At 40.1% G+C, this 24156-nt stretch overlaps 4 protein-coding genes across 5 annotated transcripts; 3 read left to right on the forward strand and 1 right to left on the reverse strand.

Moving 5' to 3' along the window:
- Window positions 1-1501: 1501 nt before the first annotated feature.
- On the reverse strand, window positions 1502-4679 carry kctd12b (potassium channel tetramerisation domain containing 12b). Its single transcript, XM_057328784.1, has 2 exons — window positions 4355-4679; window positions 1502-4187 (listed from the first exon to the last, which is right to left on the reverse strand). The coding sequence occupies exon 2, from the start codon at window positions 4160-4162 to the stop codon at window positions 3305-3307; it is 858 nt and encodes a 285-aa protein (XP_057184767.1). The 5' UTR covers window positions 4163-4187; window positions 4355-4679; the 3' UTR covers window positions 1502-3304.
- A 1618-nt stretch (window positions 4680-6297) lies between these two features.
- Window positions 6298-10166, forward strand: prps1b (phosphoribosyl pyrophosphate synthetase 1B). The gene is made up of 7 exons (XM_057328781.1): window positions 6298-6628; window positions 8128-8311; window positions 8490-8588; window positions 8715-8839; window positions 8939-9112; window positions 9229-9388; window positions 9466-10166. The coding sequence occupies exons 1-7, from the start codon at window positions 6507-6509 to the stop codon at window positions 9556-9558; spliced, it is 957 nt and encodes a 318-aa protein (XP_057184764.1). The 5' UTR covers window positions 6298-6506; the 3' UTR covers window positions 9559-10166.
- A 114-nt stretch (window positions 10167-10280) lies between these two features.
- LOC130551231 (solute carrier family 25 member 53-like) lies at window positions 10281-15133 on the forward strand. 2 transcript variants are annotated; one of them, XM_057328782.1, is made up of 3 exons: window positions 10281-11687; window positions 11855-11881; window positions 13744-15133. In XM_057328782.1, the coding sequence occupies exon 3, from the start codon at window positions 13755-13757 to the stop codon at window positions 14628-14630; it is 876 nt and encodes a 291-aa protein (XP_057184765.1). In that variant the 5' UTR covers window positions 10281-11687; window positions 11855-11881; window positions 13744-13754; the 3' UTR covers window positions 14631-15133. The 2 variants fall into 2 exon arrangements, with proteins under 2 accessions (XP_057184765.1, XP_057184766.1); XM_057328783.1 differs by lacking the exon at window positions 11855-11881.
- A 135-nt stretch (window positions 15134-15268) lies between these two features.
- Window positions 15269-18472, forward strand: tmsb1 (thymosin beta 1). The gene is made up of 3 exons (XM_057328795.1): window positions 15269-15387; window positions 16757-16869; window positions 17613-18472. The coding sequence occupies exons 2-3, from the start codon at window positions 16767-16769 to the stop codon at window positions 17651-17653; spliced, it is 144 nt and encodes a 47-aa protein (XP_057184778.1). The 5' UTR covers window positions 15269-15387; window positions 16757-16766; the 3' UTR covers window positions 17654-18472.
- Window positions 18473-24156: the final 5684 nt, after the last annotated feature.

Genomic DNA, 24156 nt, shown 5'->3' on the forward strand with positions numbered 1-24156 from the left:
AAGACCTTACATAATGAAACGTTATGTTTTTATTACCTTAGAATGAGCTATTTCTATTTACATTCACCATGTTGTTTCTACAGTAGCCCTAAACAGACAAACTGCTCTGCAGAGCGCGTTTCTAAATACGTTATCTCCTTCAGCAAAGAAGCGAAAACGTGACGACATCTTTGTCCTGCTGCCGTAGTGCTTTGAACGGGAGGGGTGGAGTGAGCCGTTAGATGCTGCTAAAAAATCTCCAAATTGCTCCTTTAATATCCAATCACATATTTCAAATATACAACACTAAATTCTCACTAGAAATGCAATCAAAAGTAAGTAAATTAAACTTAAATTTATACAAAACTGTTTTTGTACGACCGGTTTCTCTGCCGATATTTATTTTTTTCCCGCATACTACTGTGGGACACAAAAGACAGTAAAGGATACATCTATGCTGCCTTCAAGAATCAACCATATCAAGGTATCTCAGGAGACAGAAAGTAAAGCAAACATTAGATTCGGACGTGCCTTGATGCCTTCCTAAAAATGTAAGGTGGGGCCTGATTGTGTTTAATTACAAATTAGGAAAGAAAGGAAATAAGATGGATTGGCGGCAGAAGAAATAAAGGGAAATTCGTGGTTCAAGTTCATGTTTATGTTCATGAAAGGCTCGTGTATACAGTCAAATCTTTTTTTTACTTGGACTCTTGAATTGTAATGACCAGTAATGTAAATAGTAAAATTCAAATTTTATGTTGACCCTAATATATCATCAGTGATTTTCCGTGATTCAGGAAGATGAGGGTATGACGTCAGATTACAGGCATGTTTATCACTGTGAACTTAAATTAACTTGTTTGCTGTCGTTGTCTTTCAACGCAGAGGTTAATCAGGATCCAGCTGGTGTTTAAAGCATTACCGTAAACTTTGTCATGGCCTTTTTCATTCCATGCAACTTTGTTATCCATGACATTTCACAGCCACAACGGTCTGATTCATCACCTTCTCGTAATGAAGTCCAAGAATCACCACGGGCAGTCTGATACCGAGACAATGTCAAATCTGAAGCCTGGAGATCTTAGGTTTTCTATTTACATACTTTATTTCTATTTTACCAAGCAGGAAAGGACATTTAAATATGTTGGTGCCAATCATTTCTTATTGGAGGAAAATGTGTATTGATTAGAACACAGTGACACAAAGGCTAGTTGGGTTTGAGTAATCTGAGCGGGATATAGTCCTGTCCTGGTTTTCATTCTGGCTGTGCCTATGGTCACGCTTTTGAGTTTCTATATGCAAAATTAAACAGCTACATGAAAGACGTTGAGAAAAAAGATGATAAGGAAACTGTGAGAATGTAGAGAAATGGGTTGGGGAGTAAAAATGTCTTATTTAATGCTTTTCTCCTTTACCAAGCAACGTGCACATGAGCACAAATATCAATCTTTAACACTGCTAGTGTTTATACATTGGAATAAACCAAATCAAATTATATAAACCTAAGCGAGATTTGATCTCGGTCTACTGCCTTTCAATATGGATACAAAACCAACACAATGTGTCTAATCTTCATGATAAATAAACTGACAAATCAATAACAATTATTACTAAGTGATAAATTGAGAATACAAGATGCTTTTAAGATCCATCTACTGTATTGTCATCATAAAATGTTTAATGGACTTGACAGTCTTGACATGATATATCCCAAAGTTCTATATTTGGCCAGACCTTTGGACACCCCATAATGCTCCACCATGCAGTAACATACAACAGATTAGGCGGGGCCTTTTCCAAATAAAAGTGTCTGGTGTACTTGACCAGCCTGACTGAACACATTTGGGATGAATTGGAACAGCAGACCACATTTCAATCGCTGATGTTATTTGATGTAGCCTAGTGATAAAGGCATTAACCTCCCTCTCTCTCTCTCGCTCTCTCTCCCTCCCCCCCTCTCTCTCTCTCTCTCTCTCTCTCAGGCTTTTCTCTAAACAATGGAGGTAATGGCATCATTTTGACATTTGCAAATACAAGTAAAACAGACATTATATTTAGGACAAAATATCGAACTATGTTTTTATTCATGCTTTGATAAAGACACTTTGAGGTCAGCATTTCACTATAAACAATGCTCTGCGCACATGACCTTTAAAAGACAATCAGTAAATTGAGATCTCAGAGGATTTAAATGATTTACAGATGCCTGCACATGTGCCATAGTACAAATGAAAAGAATGAATAAAGTAGTTGTTGTCCACTGCGTGTGCCGGTTTTACAGTGCATGGCAACTGTAGCCTGAGGTCAAACAAATGCCTTTGTAGAAATACCTGAAAATTTAAAACTGGTAACGCAACTCTGTCAAAAAGCAACACAGACGAGTAACACACAAGTATGGCGAGTAACATTTACTAAATGACAAAGTAACTAACAATATTATTCAAATATACGTGCATCACTATTAGGAACAGGTTAACGGTTCATTCACAGAAAAATGACATTTAAATCAGCAAACATCCATTTGAACGACACATTTGAACTCATCATAAGCAACAAAAACATTAGTATTTGAAATGTGACTGGACTGAAAACTTGTGTTCTGTGATCCGTTAAACACAGGCAAACAAAACAATGAAAGCATAAAAACACAATCAATACACATACACCGATTCGCCACCAACTAATCTTTCCGCGTCGCAGTTTCTGATCATTTAATATCGTTTTACTATGTGCAACTGCTATTTTTCTAAACCCTTCCCTATCAACACAAGACTCTGCAAAGGTGGGGAAATTGTTTAATGCATTTAATGTTGTCCTGTATTATTTGACCTTTTAATATCACAAGCCCACTACTAAACATTCACAAGCAGTGGACATCATGTTATTAAACCTTTTTGAAACCTCCGTAACTTCTTTGGCCCCATTAATAGGATACACAAGACAATAATGTTCCTATAGTCATACCGTCAAACATCTTAAAAACATCAAAATGCAGGATAAATGTATTCAGTCTACTGAATAATAAAGAAACTTTCCCAAGCCCTTTTAAATGGCTTATTTGCTAGTTTAAGCAGTTAAGAGTCCGTTTAGCTGGACGACAGAAGTCAAGATCAACAGTACACAAAAGCTGGAAGAGCAACACGCTTACATATGAGGGAAGGCAATCTTTTGGCAAGAGGAAAACGTTCGAAGGAAAGGTTACTTGAAACCAGCAGCTACAAAGCATTAAGGGTTGAGGGAAAGTCTGGATGGAGGTTGGGAATTTAGGATCCTCTACATCTACTGAAGGTGATCTCAGGGAGGAGATGCTGGAACAGGTTTGAGGTCACTCACGGTAGAACACGTATTCGGTGTAGCTGGTCCAGATTTTATCGTCAGTCTGCTCGTGGGCAAAGGCGCAAGTCCCTGTGGAGTTGCAGGCCACCATGTGGAACCCGGCATCGGCTAACCTGTCAAAAGCCTGCTCCAAGAAAGTAAACTTGAGGTAATAGCGTGAGGTGTAGCGCTCCGGAGGGCGATCGGGGTCGCGGCTTTCGTTCAACGTGTCCCCAAAAACCTCCTTGGCAAGAGAGGTTTTCCCGCACACCATAATCCGAGCCACCCGCCTGAACTTGGCATCTGTTTGGCTGTCACGGCCAAGAGTGTAGGAGCCCCGGTAGCCAATTGTGATGAAACCGGAGCGCTTGCCGTCGCCTCCGACCGATGCCAGGCTGGAACAGGCTGCCGCAGTCGCCCCCAGGGAGGCCAGATTGCGGGCGAAGTCAGCGCTGGGTGAGGACTCCTCGGGGTCGCTCTGGCAGCCTTCATCGCCCAGAGAGTTCTGCTTACTGACCTTCGGGGCTAACAGTTTGACAAGTTCAGGGATGTTAAAGAACTCGGCCTCTCTCTGCAGTCGTCCTCGCTCCGGGAAATGGTCGGGAAGGACAAGCTGCTGGTCCCGCATATAGTCCAGAATGTAACGGAAAAGAAAGCCATCTCTGTCCACGAAAAAGCGACCCTTGGTGTCGCGGGCCAAGCCTTTGGTGTTCCTCTGATTGAACATCTCCCACAGGAGGGAGTCTGGCACACTTGTTAAAGTTGAGTAGCGAGTTATATACACCTGGCCCCCGACGTTTAGCTCAATAATCTCTGGAAAAGCCATCTCCTCAGCAGCAACACCACTGGCATTGTCCAGTAAATCCATTTCTCAATCTTCAGCCTGCTTCCACCTGGAAACAAAATATACACTGTGCGGAAAAATGTTTTCTGACCGGAGCTGAAAAGTCAACCCTGCCAATGGATTCACAATGTCGAGATAAAAAAGTCCTTCGGAAAAAAAAAGAGTTCAGATATCAAATGTGATGTAAGTGAACGTATGTGATTCAGGAAAGCTTACCACACGAATGAGGCGGTTATTTCTAGTGTTCAGATGATGTCCCTTTCATTTGTCCATGTCCGTCATCTCTCTCTCTCTCCAAACATGGAGACAATCCCATTCGTCAACCCTATGTCTCACGGTTACTCAGCAAACACTGTTAAAATAGCGCACGTAACAGACTGATGCGTGAGGGTAACGTGGTGTCATGGTAAATGGTCACGCGAAATAATAAATGTGAATAAAAACGGATGAGGATCCATTTCTCTCAAAGGATGAGTGGTAAATTCGGTGCTCTCTCATCCCGCACTCTGAGCTCGCGCTGCTACATATTGACGTGCGCTGTCTCCGCCCCCTCTGCTCTGACGTCTTCAGCAACGCCCAGTCATACAATTCCATTTCATTCTATGGATTTTGATGACTCTCTAAAGTATCATTTTTGTTTGTTTTTCATTATTATTATTATTTATTTAGTTGTTGTTTCTTTTTTGTGTTGTGGTTGTAACTCTATTTCCTCAGCATTTGTATTAATTTGAAATTCATGTTTTATGAATCCATTGTTTTATTATGATAAAAAACTCATGCTGCATTATCAAAGCGATTAGAATAAACACGTTTAGTTAGTACCAATGACAAATGTACTTATAACACAATAGTGAAATACAATCAAACACTGACATCTAGTGCTCAAAGACAATGTTAGGTTTCACTCTATGGTTTGAGTCACATAGTGTTCTCTCTGAATGTCCAGAAAGGTTCTTTGTCAGGCTGTAAATGGTTCTTTAGAACTTTTGGTTCTTTAAATGGTTCCCCAAATGGTTCTTGCAAGGCATTACAAAGAAGCCCTTTTATCGCTCATATTTGTGTACATGATCCTGCTGTGAGAGCTGCTGGTTCATTATGTTATAGGGATAGTTCACTCAAAAATTCTGTCATCATTTACTCACCCTCAGGTTGTTTCAAACCTATATACAGTACATTTCTGTTAAACGCAAAGAAAGATATTTGTAAGAATGTTAGCCATTTTCAGTTCTGTGACACCATCCACTATACCATAGTAGGATTTTTGTTGTTGTTGTTCTGTTGAACACAAAGTGAGATATTTTGAAGAATTTAGAAACACAAACAGTTCCGGGGCACCTTTGACTACCATTTAAATTTTCCTACTATGGCAATCAATGATGTCTCAGAATTGAACATTGTTGACATTCTTCCAAATATATTGAGCAAATGATGACCCAATTTTCATTTTTGGGTGAACTATCACTTCAACCTTGTTTGAAACTTGATGAATAAATGAATACACTAGCATGAGTGGCTAGAAAAAATCTGTAACAGCTGGTATTTAGCTGCATGAACAGAGATAAAGCATCTGAAAGCTTCATGCTTTTACATAATCCATTCAACTGTTTAATGATATGGCACAAGAGAAAGTTATGCAGGGCTGACATTAATCTTAATTCTTTATTTATTGGAATACTTGCTATGGGCATGGGTATGCCAAAATATTGCCAAATCCTAGGTTTAGGGATAGGTTTAGGATGAAAACTGCGCTCAATTGGTCAAGACTGCAAGATTTTGGCTGTATCCCTTCTAGCCACAATCCTGTGGTGTTGCAGGGATTGTTAGACCCACTTTATAAAAGCAAAATGTGTATGTATGTAAATAATTTATTTACCTGATAATCAGTCGTTACATTTATCAAGTTAATAATGCCATTAACTTAGAGATAGAATTGTATTCATGAATTCTGTTTTGCTGCACTATAGATACTTATAGGCTTATGTTTATTATTATAATAAATAATGGTACAACCGTGTACAAATCTTCTATATTACTACTACTTAGCTTAGGTTGTCAATGTGTAAAATTACAAGTACAAGAATTAAAATAGATAATGCAGTCCCAGTATCTACCAGCAGTGGCTGTCGAGGACGCTCTATGACGCCAGCACGCAAAGGCGGATGTGTTGCGTCACGCTGGTAACGCACATGATCAACTATGGCGGAAAGGTAGTGGCGACTCATTTTAAAGGTGATATCCACATCGGTTTACAGATATCTGGCCGATAAACAAAGCTCCATCTTTGTTTTGTCGTTGGCGAGCAAACATCCTGTTTCCTCGTGCACGGTCGGTTTTACGTTCTCACGAAGCTCGTGGAACTGTACAAAAGATGCCTAATATCAAGATATTCAGCGGCAGCTCCCACCAGGATCTGTCTCAGAAAATCGCGGACCGTCTTGGACTGGAGTTAGGCAAAGTGGTGACCAAAAAGTTTAGCAACCAAGAAACAAGGTAAGTAAGTCTCGGAAATTAGGCGAAAACGTGATATTCATGTTGATGTGCGGTTTCACTTGCCGCAGGGATTTGTAGTTCAGATGTTCATTTCAGTGTGCTACACGTGGGATTAAGAAAACGACAACTCCCAGAATGCCAAGCGTTTACTCTGTACGCGACTCGAGGGTGCACATTTCTTAATCCGACATTACTATTTTAATTCTATATGAAAGAATTTAACGCATACTTTTAAATGTTTTCCCTTCATATCATGGTTATACTGTTAAATTGAAATTCTAATCTGATGATAGTATCTCTGGTACAGAGTCTATTCAAATAAGTCACTACATTCTTCTAACAAAGTCAAATACTGTGGTATTTACATGGTACTCCAACCACGATATCACCATGGTGTCATGTCAGTTAAACCCAGTAATACCACAGTACAATGTTTTGTCTACTTTTTTCTCAATTTTTTTGTGAATTGGTTATAGTTTTAACACTGTGAAGCAAATTGTCTGACAAAAAACCCAACAGTAACTCCTGCATTCTCCAAACAATGAAGGAAATGCCTCTTGTTAGATTTGTTTTTGAGCACAGTAATTTGCAAGGACAATAAATGCAAATGTGATATTTTGAAGCAAGCTTTTGTTAAAGGGTTACTTGACTAGCAAATCAAAATTTCCCCATGGTTTACTCGCCCTCAAGGCGTCCTAACTGAATATGGTTTTCTTCTTGAAGAATAATGCAGTTGGAGTTATAAAACCACGTATCATTTTACTGCCAAGCTGTAGAATGGGTGTTGACTTTTTGAAGCTCCAAAAAGTGCATCCATCGATCAAAGAACTGCCACACGGCTCTGTGGTCTTAACAAAGGTCTTCTGAAGCGAATCAATGCATTTGTTTAAGAGAAATATCCACATTATCGTTGAAGTCTAGCTTCCGACATCTCTCGAATGCGCGTGAACAAGAGGCTTGTTTTTCCGGCGGATGACGCTGGCGTGTCAAAAGTTCTGGTGATGTTTTGTTCCAATAAGATAGCGTCTACTCCGGCGGGAGCTTCCGTCACCGTCATTTGCAGGAAAAACAAGCCTCTGGTTCACGCGTCATTCGAGAGATGACAGAAGCTAGACATCAATGTTAATAGCGCTGTCAATCTGGATATTTCTCTTAAACAAACGCATCGATTCGCTTCAGAAGACCTTTGTTAAGACCACAGAGCCGTGTCGAGCAGTTCTTTGATGGATGGATGCACTTTTTGGAGCTTCAAAAAGTCAACACCCATTCACTCCCATTCTACCGCTTGGCAATAAAATGATACGTGGTATTGTAACTGAAACTGCATTATTCTTCAAGAAGATAGTCATATTTAGTTAGGATGCCTTGAGGTTGAGTAAATCATGGGGACATTTTGATTTGCCAGTAAAGTATCCATTTAACGTAAGCATTTATGCGAGCTTCTGTGTTAAACATTTGAATCCGTGTTTTCTTTACGGTGTGGTGTTGTGTTTTGGCAGTGTGGAGATTGGCGAGAGTGTGCGTGGGGAGGATGTGTACATTGTCCAGAGCGGCTGTGGTGAAATTAATGACAATCTGATGGAGCTTTTGATCATGATCAATGCCTGCAAGATCGCATCCGCCTCCCGAGTCACCGCTGTCATCCCCTGCTTTCCTTACGCAAGACAAGATAAAAAGGATAAGGTGGGCAGAAGGTTACGCGTTCTTTGTTTTTAAGCACTCACTAGAGGTGTGTAAACGTGTATCACTGCACATCCATTTTTAAATGTTGTGCTTCAGTGCATCGAAATGCTCATTTGAAATGTAATTTGAAACAGCAAAAAGACGTTCAATGATCTTGTGCGTTGGTTGTGTTGTGTAGAGTCGAGCACCCATCTCTGCCAAGCTGGTTGCAAATATGCTTTCAGTCTCTGGTGCTGATCACATCATAACAATGGATCTGCATGCATCCCAAATACAGGTGGGAATTATAAATTCGTGTTGATGTTTGCAGAATATATTCTAAACTGGATTTCCTAGACCTTAATGTAGAATTACGAAGTATCGTTACACTAAGCGTGTATTGAAAGATTTGTGTTTTTCAAAGGGGTTTTTCGACATTCCCGTGGACAATTTATATGCAGAGCCTGCTGTGTTGCAGTGGATTAAAGAGAATATTCCCGAATGGAAGAATTGTACTATAGTTTCGCCTGATGCTGGAGGAGCCAAGAGGTCTGAGCGTCTGTTTATATTTGATTGTCTGATTAGTTATGCGTTCTGCCTCTGTGCCTGCTGACCTGCCTGTGACGTGACTTTAACTTCCATTAACAGGGTGACCTCCATTGCAGACAGACTAAATGTTGACTTTGCCCTTATTCACAAAGAGAGGAAAAAAGCAAACGAGGTGGATCGCATGGTTTTGGTTGGAGATGTGAAGGACCAGGTGGCCATATTGGTTGATGACATGGCAGACACCTGCGGTACCGTCTGCCATGCAGCTGAAAAGTGAGATGCTGTGTTTGTTTGCATCTTATCATCCCTCAATATTTTCTTTGATAGGAATGTCACCAGGCATGGTAGCTGCACAATTTGATTCCCTTGCATTTTCTTTTTGTATTTAGGTTGATATCAGCTGGCGCCACCAAAGTTTACGCCATCCTTACCCATGGCATCTTTTCTGGACCAGCCATTTCACGCATCAACAACGCTGGTTTTGAGGCTGTAGTTGTGACCAATACAATTCCTCAGGAGGAGAAGATGAAACACTGTCCCAAAATACAGGTTTGTCATCTTTTCCCCCAGAAAGCTTTGTAATGTGCTAGACATGCATACTAAGTATGTTGTTCGCTGCTCTACAGGTAATTGACATTTCCATGATCCTCGCCGAGGCCATTCGCAGGACCCACAATGGCGAATCAGTGTCTTATCTCTTCAGCCATGTTCCTTTGTAACATCTCGTCCGTTCAGATGCCCGACTTCATTCACCTCACCCAAAGAGACCTGACCAGAGATCAGCCCTTAGGGAAATATTTAAATAGTTGAGGTTTTTAGCAAGTCTTTTGAGATTTTTTTTCCACTGACAGCAGGACATGAAATGTTGTTTTCACGGTCTGTATAAGAAATAAAAAAAAACTGCTGTTACAATCTGTGACTGTGAAAAGGCAAGAATATTTCACGAGCTAATTTAAGTGTTCGCTTTCATTTGTGTTAATTTGTGAGATTTGGAAGATAAGCATTCAACCGATAATTTGTTACTCTCATTGTAGAATGTGCACATCAGTAGGCAATTTAAGATTCTCAATGTTGCGTTTGCAAGAATTGGATTTTAGCTTGATCTCTGCAGGCTGGTGCTTAACTAAAGAATTGAAGAATCGATGTTTTTAAGAACTTTTCTATAAATAATAACGTGCTTTCTTGCTTACTTTGTTACATATTGATAGTGTTTAGACTGAGTCCTCTTTAACATGCTGTTTTTAATCATTCATTTTAGAAACATTTGTTTTCATTTAGGTATTTCTATTGCACATTGCTTTGATTAAACTTTTTTTTTTTTAAGTCAGATGTGTCCTTTGAACATTGCTTTTTTTAACCGTGGGTGTTGTTTAGTAGTTTATTGTGGAACTGGGTTGTGGTGTGCACCGTTTACAAAATGTGAAAGATGGATCTTTGAAGCAATGCAGAAAATACACTTTACAATAAGATTTTTTATTAAGGTATTTGTTAACATTAGTAAATGCGTTAACTAAAACACACCGTGTCTACACCAGACAAGAGAATAGACCGCATTTAGAACCCATTATAATTTTAAATTTTGTCCACTGGATGCGACGCGACAATCCCATTAGAACAAGCCGTGTGTCGCACATGAATTAACAATGAGCAATATAGTTTTTCAGCATTTATGAATCCTTAATGTTAATACATTTATTCATGTCAGTTCATGGTGTATTAACTAATGTTAACAGTTGCAACTTTTTATTGTAAAAAAAAGTGTATTAGTAAATGCTGAAATTAACATGAAATCAGATTAATAAATGCTAGAAGTATTGTTCATTGTTAATTCATCCTATCTAATGCATTAACCATTGTGAACAAATACAACCTTATTGTAAAGTATTACCAAATTTTTAAATGTACTACTAAAACGAAATTGATCATGTGTTAGTTTGACATAATTAAATAACACAATTGGTTGTGTTAATAGTTAATTAATAGAACCTAACAATGAGTAATACACGTACTAATTATAGACTAATGTTCTTATATATATATATATATAATATATAAATGTCTTGATATAAACCATGCATATCTTGGCAATAATACATTATAGACAAACAATGTAAAACAGTGTATTTTTAAATAAACAAACCGTATAATCTCTAAACTTTCTTTAAACCTCTCTAGCAACATGCATTTTTATTGTAATTTGGCTTTCTGTACCGCGAGAGCTGTGCTGAACCGAACACAGAGCTGCCGCTCTCGCGGTACTCTGATGTCACGCCGATCGTTCTGAAGTCACATCAACCCTAAAAAAACGCAGGCAACACGACGTCACGGACACGTCACTGCCAGCAATAATAATTCAGGAGTGGCTGTCGGTACACGATCCGGGATGCCTGCACGATCCTTTTGGATTGGCAACCACGTAAACACATCGTAATGCATAGCGTAAGCTACATTTTAAAACATCAAAATAGACCCGCCATGAACTGTTAAATGAAACACACAATGTAGCCTACAAAAATATGCCGCCAGTTGTGCCGTCTGGCCGTCAAGTGTTTCATCGCATGCTTGATACCAATAGTGTAGGGAAACCGTGACGTTGTTTACCACGTCATTCTGCGCATGCGCAGAACGGATCGTGCAGGCATCCCGGATCGTGTACCGACAGTGGCACTGTGTGGTGCAGGGATAACGGACGCTAGCATCACCATTTGTGTTGAATCGATTCTACCGTATTTCTGCTTCTTTCGTGTATAGATTATTTAGCCAAAGAGGTTAACGGATATATAGTCAACACATCATCGTCTATATTTGATAGAAATAGCTACACATCTATGAAAAACACCCATTACAGGTAGTGAAGTGGCTTTATTCATTTATAAACATGCCACATACGTGCTTTAAATGTTTCATTTTTTTACTTTCATTGGAATCGAGGCTCATACCTTTGTTTTTATATAGGACACATATGATGCAAAACTGCTAAATGAATGAATGTTGTTTAATTTTACATTTTTACAGGAAGAGTCTACAGAGAGATTTTTAAAGGTACTAAATCAATCAACATTCTGTAAACCCAAATTATGTTTTGATAGGCTAATGTTTTATATACTAATTTTACATTTAGACTCTTTTATGTAATTCATAATTGTTTTATGAAAAATAATGCTGTAAAACAAGAAATACGTTAAAAAGCCTTTTTCCACAACACAAAATGTTTTATTGATAATATTAACAGTATTATATTAACAATATTAACTTGATATATAAACAGCTTCTCAACAACTCCTTTATCATCATACAACAGTAAAAATTTAAAGAGGCAACATACAACACAGGGCTTGACATTAAGCATTGTCATGTGGTTGTCCTTCGGACAAGTAAATTTGTCATTCACTTGTCCGAGTACAAAAATTACTTGTCCAACGATAAAAAAATGATATTTCATTTGAATTATAATATAATATAATCAATATAATTGTTTGGGATTTAGATTGGTCAAGTTTGCTTCTAAGCATTTTAACTAGTGTCCGCTTTGGCCGCCTGAATTTGGTTACAGGCCTGCTCTCCGTGACTGCTATAAACCAAAGGCAAGCAGTAATTATTATTAGTGTTAAGGCTGTAGGTTAACTTTTTTTGCACATAGCACTGGTGCTAGAGAGGTTTAAAGTTTGGTAGCACAGGCAGAAATGTGCAAGTGTAGTTCATTATGAATAGGCAGATAACTGACAAAAGACATTAATGTTACATACAGATGGATAAATTAGGGCCGTATCATTTTTAGATTACCTAAATTTGTTTTAATATTTCTAAGTTCTGTGTTTTTCCTTTTTTACTATACAATAGTGGTATATTTGTCCACATAAATTACTGTAGGATACTATAGTATTTACTATAGTAAACTGCAGTAAAATTCCTACTATATTGTTTTTGAACTTTACTATAGTATACAGTGTTTATCAATTTACTACAAGGGCACTTCAATTTTCAATAGCAAATACTATAGTACACTACTGTATTTTTTGTCCGAGTGTTCAATTTAACGGGACTTTTATTTTGACGGGTCTTTGGGAAGACGCTTGTTTGCGGATAGCTTCACTCAAACACTAAAAACGCTCGTAAAATAAACTCTCAGCGCAGCTGTGGAGATGAAGTTCATTTGTTCATATCCTCATACAGTGCAGCACAGATAAATCCTCGACCATCACTCGTGTTGTATGTTAAACTGTGCACATAATTCACTCAGACACCCAGAACAGCCAGATGACATTTAAATAACAGGATGCCGCGCGGTGCGCCATTGATTATTGTCACACACAAACAAGCACAACCGCGTGGACAAACACGCAGCTCTGTCTAATGCACATATTCTTATTATTCTACATATATGTCGCACTGTTATTTTTTTCAAGTTACTTGTCCGGTCGGGCAAGTAAAATTCTCTCTCACTTGCCCATACAAAATATTCACTTGTCCCGGACAAGCGTTAATGTCGAGCCCTGCAACACCATCATCCCTTTGTTTCGGTTAACAAAGTCAAAAAATATATTTTCAAAATGTATTATATACATTCTATAAACATGCAACACCTACCCTGACATGAGGTTTTCAAAACAGTGTAACCTTTTGGTAATGTCTCATCTATTACTTGTCAATTATTATATAGTGTGTTTTAATGTGCTCACTTGTTCCCACAAACTGCAAAAGAATTTCATTTGACTTTGTAGATAAAGCCTTTTTTTCCAAAAAGTCCCAAAATCTACAGAATTTAAGTGATATAATGTAAATAAGTTGTCACAGAATATGTGAATAACTCAATTTTGACAAAAAAAATGTCAGATAGAACCTTATAATTTCAAGGTGACGATGTATTAAAGCACTTTATAACCATTGGTCCTGTCGTCCTCTAGCAACATCAGAGATGGGAAGTGATTCCAATCAGGTTGTTGTTCAATCCTCAGACACCGGGGCCTGGTTTCGCAGTTACCTGCATGGAGGAACCTCCAGCCTGATTTCCACGCTGACCACCATCATCACCTTCCCACTGTACAAGACCGTGTTTCGCCAGCAGCTGCACAGCACTTTAGTACGTGACACGCTGGCCCAGTTATTCAAGGAGGGACCGCTGAAACTGTACCGTGGTGTTGCACCACCGCTGCTGATGAAAGGTCTTAACGGAACTGTACTGTTTGGCATCCAGGACACGTTCTTACAGAAGCTGTCCGTCTGGGCTGAGCCGCCTCTTCCCGCAAATGTCCTTCCTGCTATGGCGGGTTTAGGTGCAGGTGTGGTGGAAGCCATGCTCTTTACTCCATTCGAGCGTGTGCAAAACGTCCTGCAGAACAGCAAGAATGACCACAGCCTTCCTACTGTAAGAAGCGTGTTGCTCAAGCTAAGTTCCAGACCAATGGCATCAGGGTACTACACCGCATTCCTACCTATACTTGTCCGTAATGCCTTAGGGAGCAGCTTTTATTTTGGCCTGAAGGACCCAATGTCTATAACTCTGGGCGCTTATGGCTTTTCCCCTTTAGCCTCATCCTTCATGTCAGGGATCTTAAATTCAATGATAATTAGTTTACCGCTGTACCCTCTGTCTGTGCTGGTGGCCAACATGCAGGCTCAAGTAGACGGAGGACACAGAGGGCTAAAAAGCAGTTGGCAGCAGCTTTGGGCGGCCCGTCAGCGTAGCCTGCTTCTTCTGTATCGCGGAGGTTGTTTGGTCATCTGTCGCTCTTGCATTACCTGGGGCATCACTACTGCAGTATATGACCAGCTGAAGAGACGCTCGAAATGATATTCGATAACAGGGACATGCCTTCTCTTCACATAGGCATAATCTCAGGTTAACAGTCAGTGTTCTTGCACGAAACCCGAAAGATTTAAAAGGTGAATGTTTTAATAAATGCTTTCTATTCTAGTCTATTCTAAATGAAGGTGAATGAAGTATTTCAGTGCCTGTAAAACGTAATAATAAAATAAGCAATAACATGTGTTACCTGATGGTCGTCTATTAATATTCAGTTGAGGTCCTCGTCCCCATCAAAAAGAAAAAAGAGACTGTAATGGGTGTTTGTAACCAATTCTAGATGCGATCAAGGAAGAATGTTTTAAGAATCAACTGAATAACCGGAAACTCCTAATGAGTTGATTTGTTCTTGTTTGTTCGCAAATCAATTTAAACAGTGTCGTCCTAATGGTCGATCGCCTCAAGATGGCGCTGCTGTCACATTCATGCTCTCACTCTCTCCGTCTAAACATCTACATCAGCAGCCTGGAACATTATGTGAGGTCTTGTTTGAGCTCCTTAACGTTTGCTCACCGTTTTCTCTCCATTCAGATTACTACTGGTATTAGTAATAGTCTATTTCAGATTAGATAACGTTCACCAGACTATCTAATCACAACGCAGAGGCGCTTGAAGTTTCGGCCAATCAGAGCGCCGCTGTTGTGAAACGGGGCGTGATTGCTATTTAAACCAACTGCCCACCTTGAGCATTGCGCACACGTTTTGTCAACGACATTTACAGCGTTATACTCAGCGACAGCTCGAGGTAAGTCTCTAAATGTGTACAGAATGATATATTTATTTCATCAGAGAAATATCATTTTCGGATAACATTATGCCTTGTCGATTAAGACGAATTAAAATGTGCAGGTAGATCACACGATTAAAACAAATTCGACTATAATTCAATATAAACGTAAATGTAACATGCATGTGAATGTGAAATAAACACCTGTCAAGGCAAGGTTGCATGTGTTAACGCGCATTACCTGTCTATGCAGTACGCGTGTGCGCGCACCAGACGGCTCTGCTGAAATGGGAGCTTGGCATTTGACGCACTGTAGAAAGACGTATATCTGTTCATATTTACAGAGAAATGTAAAGGAAGCCTTGCCATTATTGAAACGTGTCTATGATCTGAGCCAGTGTTACTGATTGACAGAGATTTGGCGCTAAGATATCAGTTATGTAGGGTGTGGTACATGTATACATGATTTTAACACACGAACATGTTCGAACATTCCTGCACTTGGCTGTAATTCTTGACTGTGTGTGTGTGTGTGTGTGTGTGTGTGCGTGTGTGCGTGCGTGCGTGCGTGCGTGCGTGCGTGCGTGCGTGCGTGCGTGCGTGCGTGTGTGTGTGTGTGTGTGTGTGTGTGTGTGTGTGTGTGTGTGTGTTTGCTCAGAGATAATGTTTGTAATGATGACACTGCTTAAGAGTGAAACACTGGAGCAGTGGTGTGTGTTTAATGAATCACAATATGAACTCTTGTGCAAAGACATCATAAAACAGAATAAAACTGTAATATAAACCTCAGCAGACATGTCACTCTATATATAATACAACTAAATCCGTTCAATTTTGTGTATTAATATCCTTTATTAATGTTTAGTAAGACTTTATTCTCGTATGACACAAAACGTCATGCTTGCTTCACTATTGCACGGATCAAGTGTGTAATGTTTTACTTCCTCATGTCGTGCGGCTCAAGTTTTAATACTGACAGAAATAAGATCCAGAAAAATAAGATCCAGTGGTTTTACCGGTGTTGTTTAAAATGTTTTGAACCCCCTCACAGGAAAACAGAACCCCAACAGGAGAAATGCAGCAATGTGCAGTGAAAATCCTTTTTTGCTCATGCTGGTGCTGATAAGGGTTTATGTACGCAGGTTTTAATGCACACCTGAGAGGCGGGTGGGGCACACCTACGCTTTCAAGGCACAAAACAAAGTCACAAAGTTTTCACCTTGCAGAAAAAAGGGTGCAGTTGAAAATGCACTTCTGCTTTTTGGAGAATTCGGTTTGACCATAAACCAGACTATGCAGTAATATTTCTTGTCAGTTGCGTGTGACAGATTTTGTTACAAATAGTGCTGCGTTTTGTTTTGACATTTATTTACTTTAATCCACACAGACTCTCCAGAATGAGTGACAACAACCCCGTGAAGAACGATGTGCAGAACTTTGACAGGAAATGTCTAAAAAAGACAAACACAGCGGAGAAGAACACTCTGCCGACCAAAGAGGGTAAGCGAGTTTGGCAGCTTCATTGTTTCAGTACGTGTAGCGTGGCCTTGCACAGTCTTGTACTGATCTGACACGGCAAAGCAAACATCGCAAGAATACACACACTGCCCATTTCTCAAGATAACAGGAGAACACAGTTAAACATATAAAGGTGGGGTTCCTGACCAACTCAAACCACATTAATGAACATGAACGTCTCACCTCTCATCAACATTCCAGTAGAAGAACCAGGAAGTGTTGCACAATCACCTAGTTTGATCAAGTAGATGTTATCAAAAATGTTTGACAGCAACGGAGAGCTACTCTGGGCATGATCAGATGTTTGCACAGTGTTTTGTATGTGATATGTCTAAGGCTGTCGTTGTTTATAATTCAGCAGTAATTAATTTACATCTTAATTTGCATGTACAGTTCCCTTTCCAGGGAATGTACAGTTTCCCGGTGAGCCGACCGCACCGGGATTATAATGATAAAGTCATGCTTTCTCAGACCTCGCTGTTTCTGTGACACAAGACAGACAATGACAACAGATGTGATGGTTGGTTGTGTGAAGCAACACTTTTGACCGATGAGCGTTTACTGTGGGTGCTGCTGAGAAGTAGAACTAGAGCCCAAACGACTGACAAATCACTCAGATAACCATTTCCAATGTGAAAGACCTGTCCGTTTGTCGCGTAACCTTCACTCAAGTGCATGTACATTGGTCATTGTTGCAGTGCTGTAATTCTTTCCTCTTTTCACAGATATTGAGCAAGAGAAAAAGGCCACACAGGGGTCAAAATGAATCCGGCCTGTCTCGACTCCTCTCGCCTCCTGTCCCCTTTGACTGCACCTCTATTTCTACATATGAAATCATGTTAAAATCAATTTCATCTTTTACAGTACGACATTAGAACGGTGTAATCATGTATTAATTGCAGCTGTGGATCTTTCTAGCGTGTTATGTAGAGAGGAGATTGATGACACCAGCTCCTTGTGATCGTCAATGCTGCACGTGTCTGAATATCAATCTGCTGGCATTTGTGATTCTTAGAGAAATAACATGTAAGATGATATTTTGGTTTAATAAATAATAATAAAGTTTTTAAATGTATTACATTTTTTTACTATTGCTTTGAGAATTTTACAAGTGCGCAAAAGAAGCAAACAGATTATGAATAAATAAATTCATATTTGATTAAAAAAGTGGAGTACTAGGATAAAGGGCTTATCCCTTATCTTAGATCTAAAACAACTAACACTTATTCAGTTCATTTATTTAGCACACACTTTAGCAACTAAGGGAAAAACGGCAAATAAGAAAGAATAAGAATACTTAGTGTTGTGTTTTTCAAGCAAAGTGTATATCCGGCTTTATATTACAAATTGATTCACAGTATTTAATCCGCCCGGATTTTGTACAGTATGGACTGCAGCATGTTTCGTTTTCTACCCAAGTAAATGCCTCCAAGCGCGATATGCATGTTTAAATATAAATATAGTGGCATTTCTATCATTTAAAAATCTCTGCCATTTTATTTTCCTCTGGTTGACGGTGTGCTGTATCTCCTGCAGGGCGTCTGTAAACCTGTATGTACAATTAAAGCATTACTATTCTTCATGATCACCTTGTGTTCATTCATCTAAACAAAGCCAGAACATCGAATATTCAGCTTTCACGTGTTACTTCTGCACTGTTCCTTGGATGTTAATGACACCTGAAATCATGTGTCTGTGAGGTGTGCTGTATTTTTCTGTTACTGGACTGACGCCACAACATTGCAATGCCCTGGCAAACACCCCGAACCTTCTGACATGATGGCCAGGTTTGAACAGCAGTCAAGTTAAAAGTACAAAGAAAGTATAGGGATGTTTCCAGAATCCAGTGTGCTTAAAGGAACGGCTCACCCAAAAATGAATATTCTGTCATCATTTACTCACCCTCGAGTTGTTCCAAATCTGTATGAATGTTTTTTGTTCTGAATGAACACAGAGAAAGACATTTGGACGAATGCCAGTTCTTGGCCACCATTGGCTACCATAGTAGGAAAAATGACCTTCAAAAGTGGCCCAGAACGGTTTGCTTTCATACATTCTTCAAAATATATTCTTTTGTGTTCAACAGAACAACCAAAAAATGATACAGTAATATATCTTATTATGGTAGTCAATGATGCCTCAGAACTGTCAGTTGCTATCATTCTTTCAAATATCTTTCTTTGTGTTAAACCAAATAAAGAAATGTATACAGGTTTGGAACAATTTGATGGTGAGTGAATGATGACAGAATTTTCATTTTTGGATGGAGTATCCCTTTAATCTAACCGTGTGTGTATTTGAAACTAAAAGAAACCATGAATCCACTTCACTTTTCTTCGCTCGAGCTTCGGTGTTTCTGCAGCTGTTGGAGCCTGACAATAAAAAACCCCAAAACACACACAGAGGTCATGTGAGGTGTGCTGAAGCGAAGGGTTTTCATTGTAATCAAATTGTGTAAAATATTTTTTCATGTTGAGAATAGTCTCCAACAGAATTCTTAGCAAATGTTAAATACTTCAGTACTCTAAGGTAAATAATGAAACAAGCTTCTTCAAGTATGGTCTTAACACTTTATTAGACCAATTTTCCTGCCACAGTCAAAATACAAACATGTCTGTGTTGTTGCAGCAGGACTCTACACGAATGGACTGATATGACTCATCTTGTGTCTGGTTTTGAAATTGTTTAATGCTTTATTACAGTTTGTTCCATAATAATTGATCCACATCAGAATATGGATGCTTTAAGTGTATAGATCAGGTTTCTTAACTAATGGAATGACGAAAGCTGCATGCAGATATTCCTAACACAATGTGCAAAAAGCTGTCATAAAAAGTGTGCAATAGAATATGAACACGGCACATCACAGAACTTGATAACTTCCCAAAATGACTGCATATCAGCTACCCGCATATCTGAGTCTGTACCACACCATTCACTCCTGAACTCTTTACATTTCTTCCTCAAATGAAGTTGCGTAAAGGACTGTTCGTGCCAAAGGGTGTGGTGGAGTGCACTTTCACTCGCACACTGTTTTCAATATTTTAACTAGTTGCTAAAACAATTATTTATAGCAGTTATGTGTTTTGTGAGTCTAGAAAAAAGATGCAAAATGTATGGAACGAAAAGACTGACTTTTTTTGACAGTGACATGTTTCAGCATGCAGAAGAAAGACGGCAGATCACGTTCAGTGTGAAACACACACGACTCTCACAATACACCTGTTTCAGTAGTAAAAATATGTTTAGACCATGTAAATAATGCATTGAAGGTGTGTGAAACAACAACTAAGACAACGTTGAGCCTTTAGTGAAGACATCTGGCTGGCAAACAAGAATGTGTGTTCACAAGATTTGGACGTGCACGGTCATGTCGAAGGGTGCATACTTGTGCGCTGGGGTAGAATGATCAGATATAGCTCTCAATAATTAACACTAAAGACAACTGGTGTACAGATGTTTGTGTGTGTCTTTGAGGGTTCTAGATTGTCATGAACGGGGAGGTGAGACACAGACAGAGGACCCAGGTGCAGACAGTGGGTAAGGGGTTAACAGACTTTTAATAATAAAACAAAACACCCACAAGGGAGTAAAAAACAAACAACGGTATAACATGACAGGTAACAGGAACACGGAATAAATAAACCTAACAAGACTAAAGATAACTTGACATAACTACAAAAGACTAGACTGACAAGGCATGAACTCACCACAAGCAACGAGTGACACACAAAATGAACCAGCACAGGACAGAGAACAAAGGGGCATTAAATAAGGGACCAAATCAAGAGGGGACAGGTGTGGGGCATGAACTAATAACGAGCACTAACAAGGAAAAAAGAGGGCAGGAACAATGACGAGACCTGGAGACAGTATGGCAAGCCAAAATGGCCAAAACGCCTCTCTCCACATGAAACAAGAGGTTCTGCCATGACTCTGCCACACAATCATGAAAAGCAAGACAAGATGGGGCAGAACCATGACAGAAGCCCCTCCTTAAGGAGCGGCAACCTGACGCTCCTCAAGGGGACAAACAGGACTGGACAGACAGACAGTGACAAAGCCAAGAACAGGGTAACATGATAACTAATATACAAAAACACAAGAGTCCAAGGGGGAAGTCCAGACAAGGGCAAAACACAAAAGTCCACACGTTGACATGGACTGGATTGCCGGCTGACACAGACTGGATTGCCGGCTGACACACGGACTGGATTGCCGGCTGACACACGGACTGGATTGCCGGCTGACACACGGACAGAATGCTGGCTGGGCAACCGGCTAAGCAGGGCTGGGCGTCGACAGGACAGGACAGGATGTCGGTGGCTGGGCAGCGCTCTCTAGCAGCTGGGCAGCAACTAGGACACCGGCTGGATCGCCGGCGGGACAGGAACAACACATAGGACAGGGTGTCGACTGGACAGGCCTGGGTACCGGTTGGGATGCCGGCAGGGATCTGTGGTGGGAACAGGACACCGGCGGTCTCGACCCTGGAGGGGAACCCGACGACCTCAACCCTGGAAGGGAGCCAGGCGGTCTCGACCCCGGACGGGGTTCCGGCGGCCTCAACCCTGGAAGGGAGCCTGGCAGCCCCGACTCTGGACTGGAGCCCGGCGGCCTCAAACCTGGAAGGGAGTCCGGCGGCTTCGACCCTGGAGGGGAGCCCGGCGGCATCGACCCCTACCGCTGCGATCCCTCTGTCTGCTGGGTCCTGGGTTGGCTGGTTCATTCTGTCATGAACGGGGAGGTGAGACATGAACAGAGGACCCAGGTGCAGACAGCGGGTAAGGGGTTAACAGACTTTTAATAATAAAACAAAACACCCATGAGGGAGTAAAATAACAAACAAGGGTATAACATGACAGGTAACAGGAACACGGATTAACTAAACCTAACAAGACTAAAGATAACATATGACATAACTACAAAAGACTAGACTACACTGACAAGACATAAACTCACCACAAGCACCGAGTGACACACACAATAAACCAGCACAGGACAGAGAACAAAGGGGGCATTAAATAAGGGACCAAATCAAGAGGGGACAANAACTCACCACAAGCACCGAGTGACACACACAATAAACCAGCACAGGACAGAGAACAAAGGGGGCATTAAATAAGGGACCAAATCAAGAGGGGACAAGTGCGGGGCATGAACTAATAATGAGCACTAACGAGGAAACAAGAGGGCAGGAACAATGACGAGACCTGGAGAGAGTATGGCAAGCCAAAAGGGCCAAAACGCCTCTCTCCACATGAAACAAGAGGTTCTGCCATGGCTCTGCCACACGATCAAGAAAAGCAAGACAAGATGGGGCAGAACCATGACACTAGATAGTATGCTACCTCTAGGAGATATAACAAAGCAACACGGAGTTAGCTTTCACTGTTATGCTGATGATACTCAACTTTATATTTCCTCGAAGCCTCATGAAACACAGCAGTTCCGTCAAATACTGGAATGCATAGTCGATATAAAAAACTGGATGAGTAACAACATTTTATTACTGAACTTGGACAAAACAGAAGTGTTACTTATTGGACCGAAAACCGCCATACGTAACAACCAAGAATACTGCTTAACTATTGACGGATGTTCCATAAAACCCTCGTCGTCAGCAAAGAATCTTGGCGTTCTATTTGATAGTAATCTGTCATTTGAGAGCCACGTCGCCAACACCTGTAAAATTGCATTTTTCCATTTTAAGAATATATCTAAACTACGTCATATGCTGTCAATGTCAGATGCAGAGAAGTTAATTCATGCATTCATGACATCAAGACTAGATTACTGTAATGCACTGTTAGGTGGTTCCCCTGCTGGATTATTACAAAAACTCCAACTGGTCCAAAAGGTGGTAGATCCTTCTTCTATCTAGCGCCTAAAATTTGGAATAGTCTTCCCTGCACTGTCCGGGAGGCAGACACACTCTGTCAGTTTAAATCTAGACTAAAGACGCATCTTTTTAATCTTGTATACACTACACTTCCATAATATAAATCCTCTGAGGGTTTAGGCTGCATTAGTTAGATCAACCGGAACCAGGAACATAACTGATGTACTTGTTGCATCAAAGAGTACAGAACAGTACTCTACTCTCAGCCAGTCTTGTCTCATTGTTCCAAGGTTACCACAGCGAGAAGGATGCAGTTCATGGCCTGACCTGATGGTAGAGCAGAGAATGGGAAGCGGCGACCTGACAAGAGCTGAGATGATAGAGCTGGATAAAGAAGGACGTGGTCACTTGACACGTCTTCACCACAAAATTTCAAATGCTATTAGATTATTAATGATAATCTTAAACTATAATTTACCTTATTAGTAAATTTATTTATTTTTATTTAGCCTTGTTGTGCAAGCACTGTTGAGCTTTTGCCAGAGGGGAACTGGAATCCCCTAGTTGGGCCTGGGTTCTCCTGAGGTATTTTTTCTCCATTAGAGTTTTGGGTTCCTCACCACCGTTTGCATACTGTTTTTGCACTATTTGCCTGGCCGGGGGGGCTGCTTTAGAATTTGAAAGTTTTACATAATTAATATTGCATATAGGAATTTATAGTCTTTTTAATATTTGACCTGTGCTTCTCTCTCCTTTATCTTAAATGTGTGCTTTCATTGTGCGTGCGTGCGTGCACGTCTGTGTGTGCTTGTCTGTGTGTGTTTGTGTGTGTGTGCGTCTATGTCTATGTGTGTTAGTACGTGTGCATATTGTGTGTGTGGAGTGTTTTGTATGTGGGTATGTCTGTCTTCTGTGTTTTCACCTTTTTCTTGTTTTTACAGGTATAACTTTAATTGTTTTGCTTATAGTCAATATGTCTCATGTACAGCTGCTTTATAACAATGAAAATGGTCAAAAGCGCTATATAAATAAAGTTGAGTATGTAATAGGCACACAATATATAGTGTCGCTGTAATTTCATATGTTCATTTAACAAATGTCTTGAACATTAAAGTCAATGGAGAACATTACAGACAGATTACAAATAGTCCACATGAAGTGGACATGTGAAATATAAATCCATTTTGGTTGTAAGTTCAACAACAACAAGAACTCTTTACACTACACTTAATTACCTGAGACACCTGAGATTTTAATTTCAACACTATAAAGTAATGTTGTGCTTGTAAATGTGATTTCTCTTGCTATATTCAAGTAGACTGTTATTTGACAGACGGCGACACACCCACATGCACAAAGTTCACTTTTTATTGGCCAGCTATGATGTCACCACACACACACACACACACACACACGCACGCACGCAC

This window comes from Triplophysa rosa, unplaced genomic scaffold (assembly GCF_024868665.1).
Source record: "Triplophysa rosa unplaced genomic scaffold, Trosa_1v2 scaffold7_ERROPOS2016172, whole genome shotgun sequence".
Lineage (NCBI taxonomy): Eukaryota > Metazoa > Chordata > Actinopteri > Cypriniformes > Nemacheilidae > Triplophysa > Triplophysa rosa.

Coding starts and splice junctions, on each gene's coding strand:
- kctd12b (XM_057328784.1), bottom strand. CDS start 4,162: ATGGATTTACTGGACAATGCCAGTGGTGTTGCTGCTGAGGAGATGGCT.
- LOC130551231 (XM_057328782.1), top strand. CDS start 13,755: ATGGGAAGTGATTCCAATCAGGTTGTTGTTCAATCCTCAGACACCGGG.
- tmsb1 (XM_057328795.1), top strand. CDS start 16,767: ATGAGTGACAACAACCCCGTGAAGAACGATGTGCAGAACTTTGACAGG. Junction 16,870..17,612: donor CACTCTGCCGACCAAAGAGG/GTAAGCGAGTTT, acceptor CTCTTTTCACAG/ATATTGAGCAAGAGAAAAAG.
- prps1b (XM_057328781.1), top strand. CDS start 6,507: ATGCCTAATATCAAGATATTCAGCGGCAGCTCCCACCAGGATCTGTCT. Junction 8,840..8,938: donor GATGCTGGAGGAGCCAAGAG/GTCTGAGCGTCT, acceptor TTCCATTAACAG/GGTGACCTCCATTGCAGACA. Junction 9,389..9,465: donor AACACTGTCCCAAAATACAG/GTTTGTCATCTT, acceptor GCTGCTCTACAG/GTAATTGACATTTCCATGAT.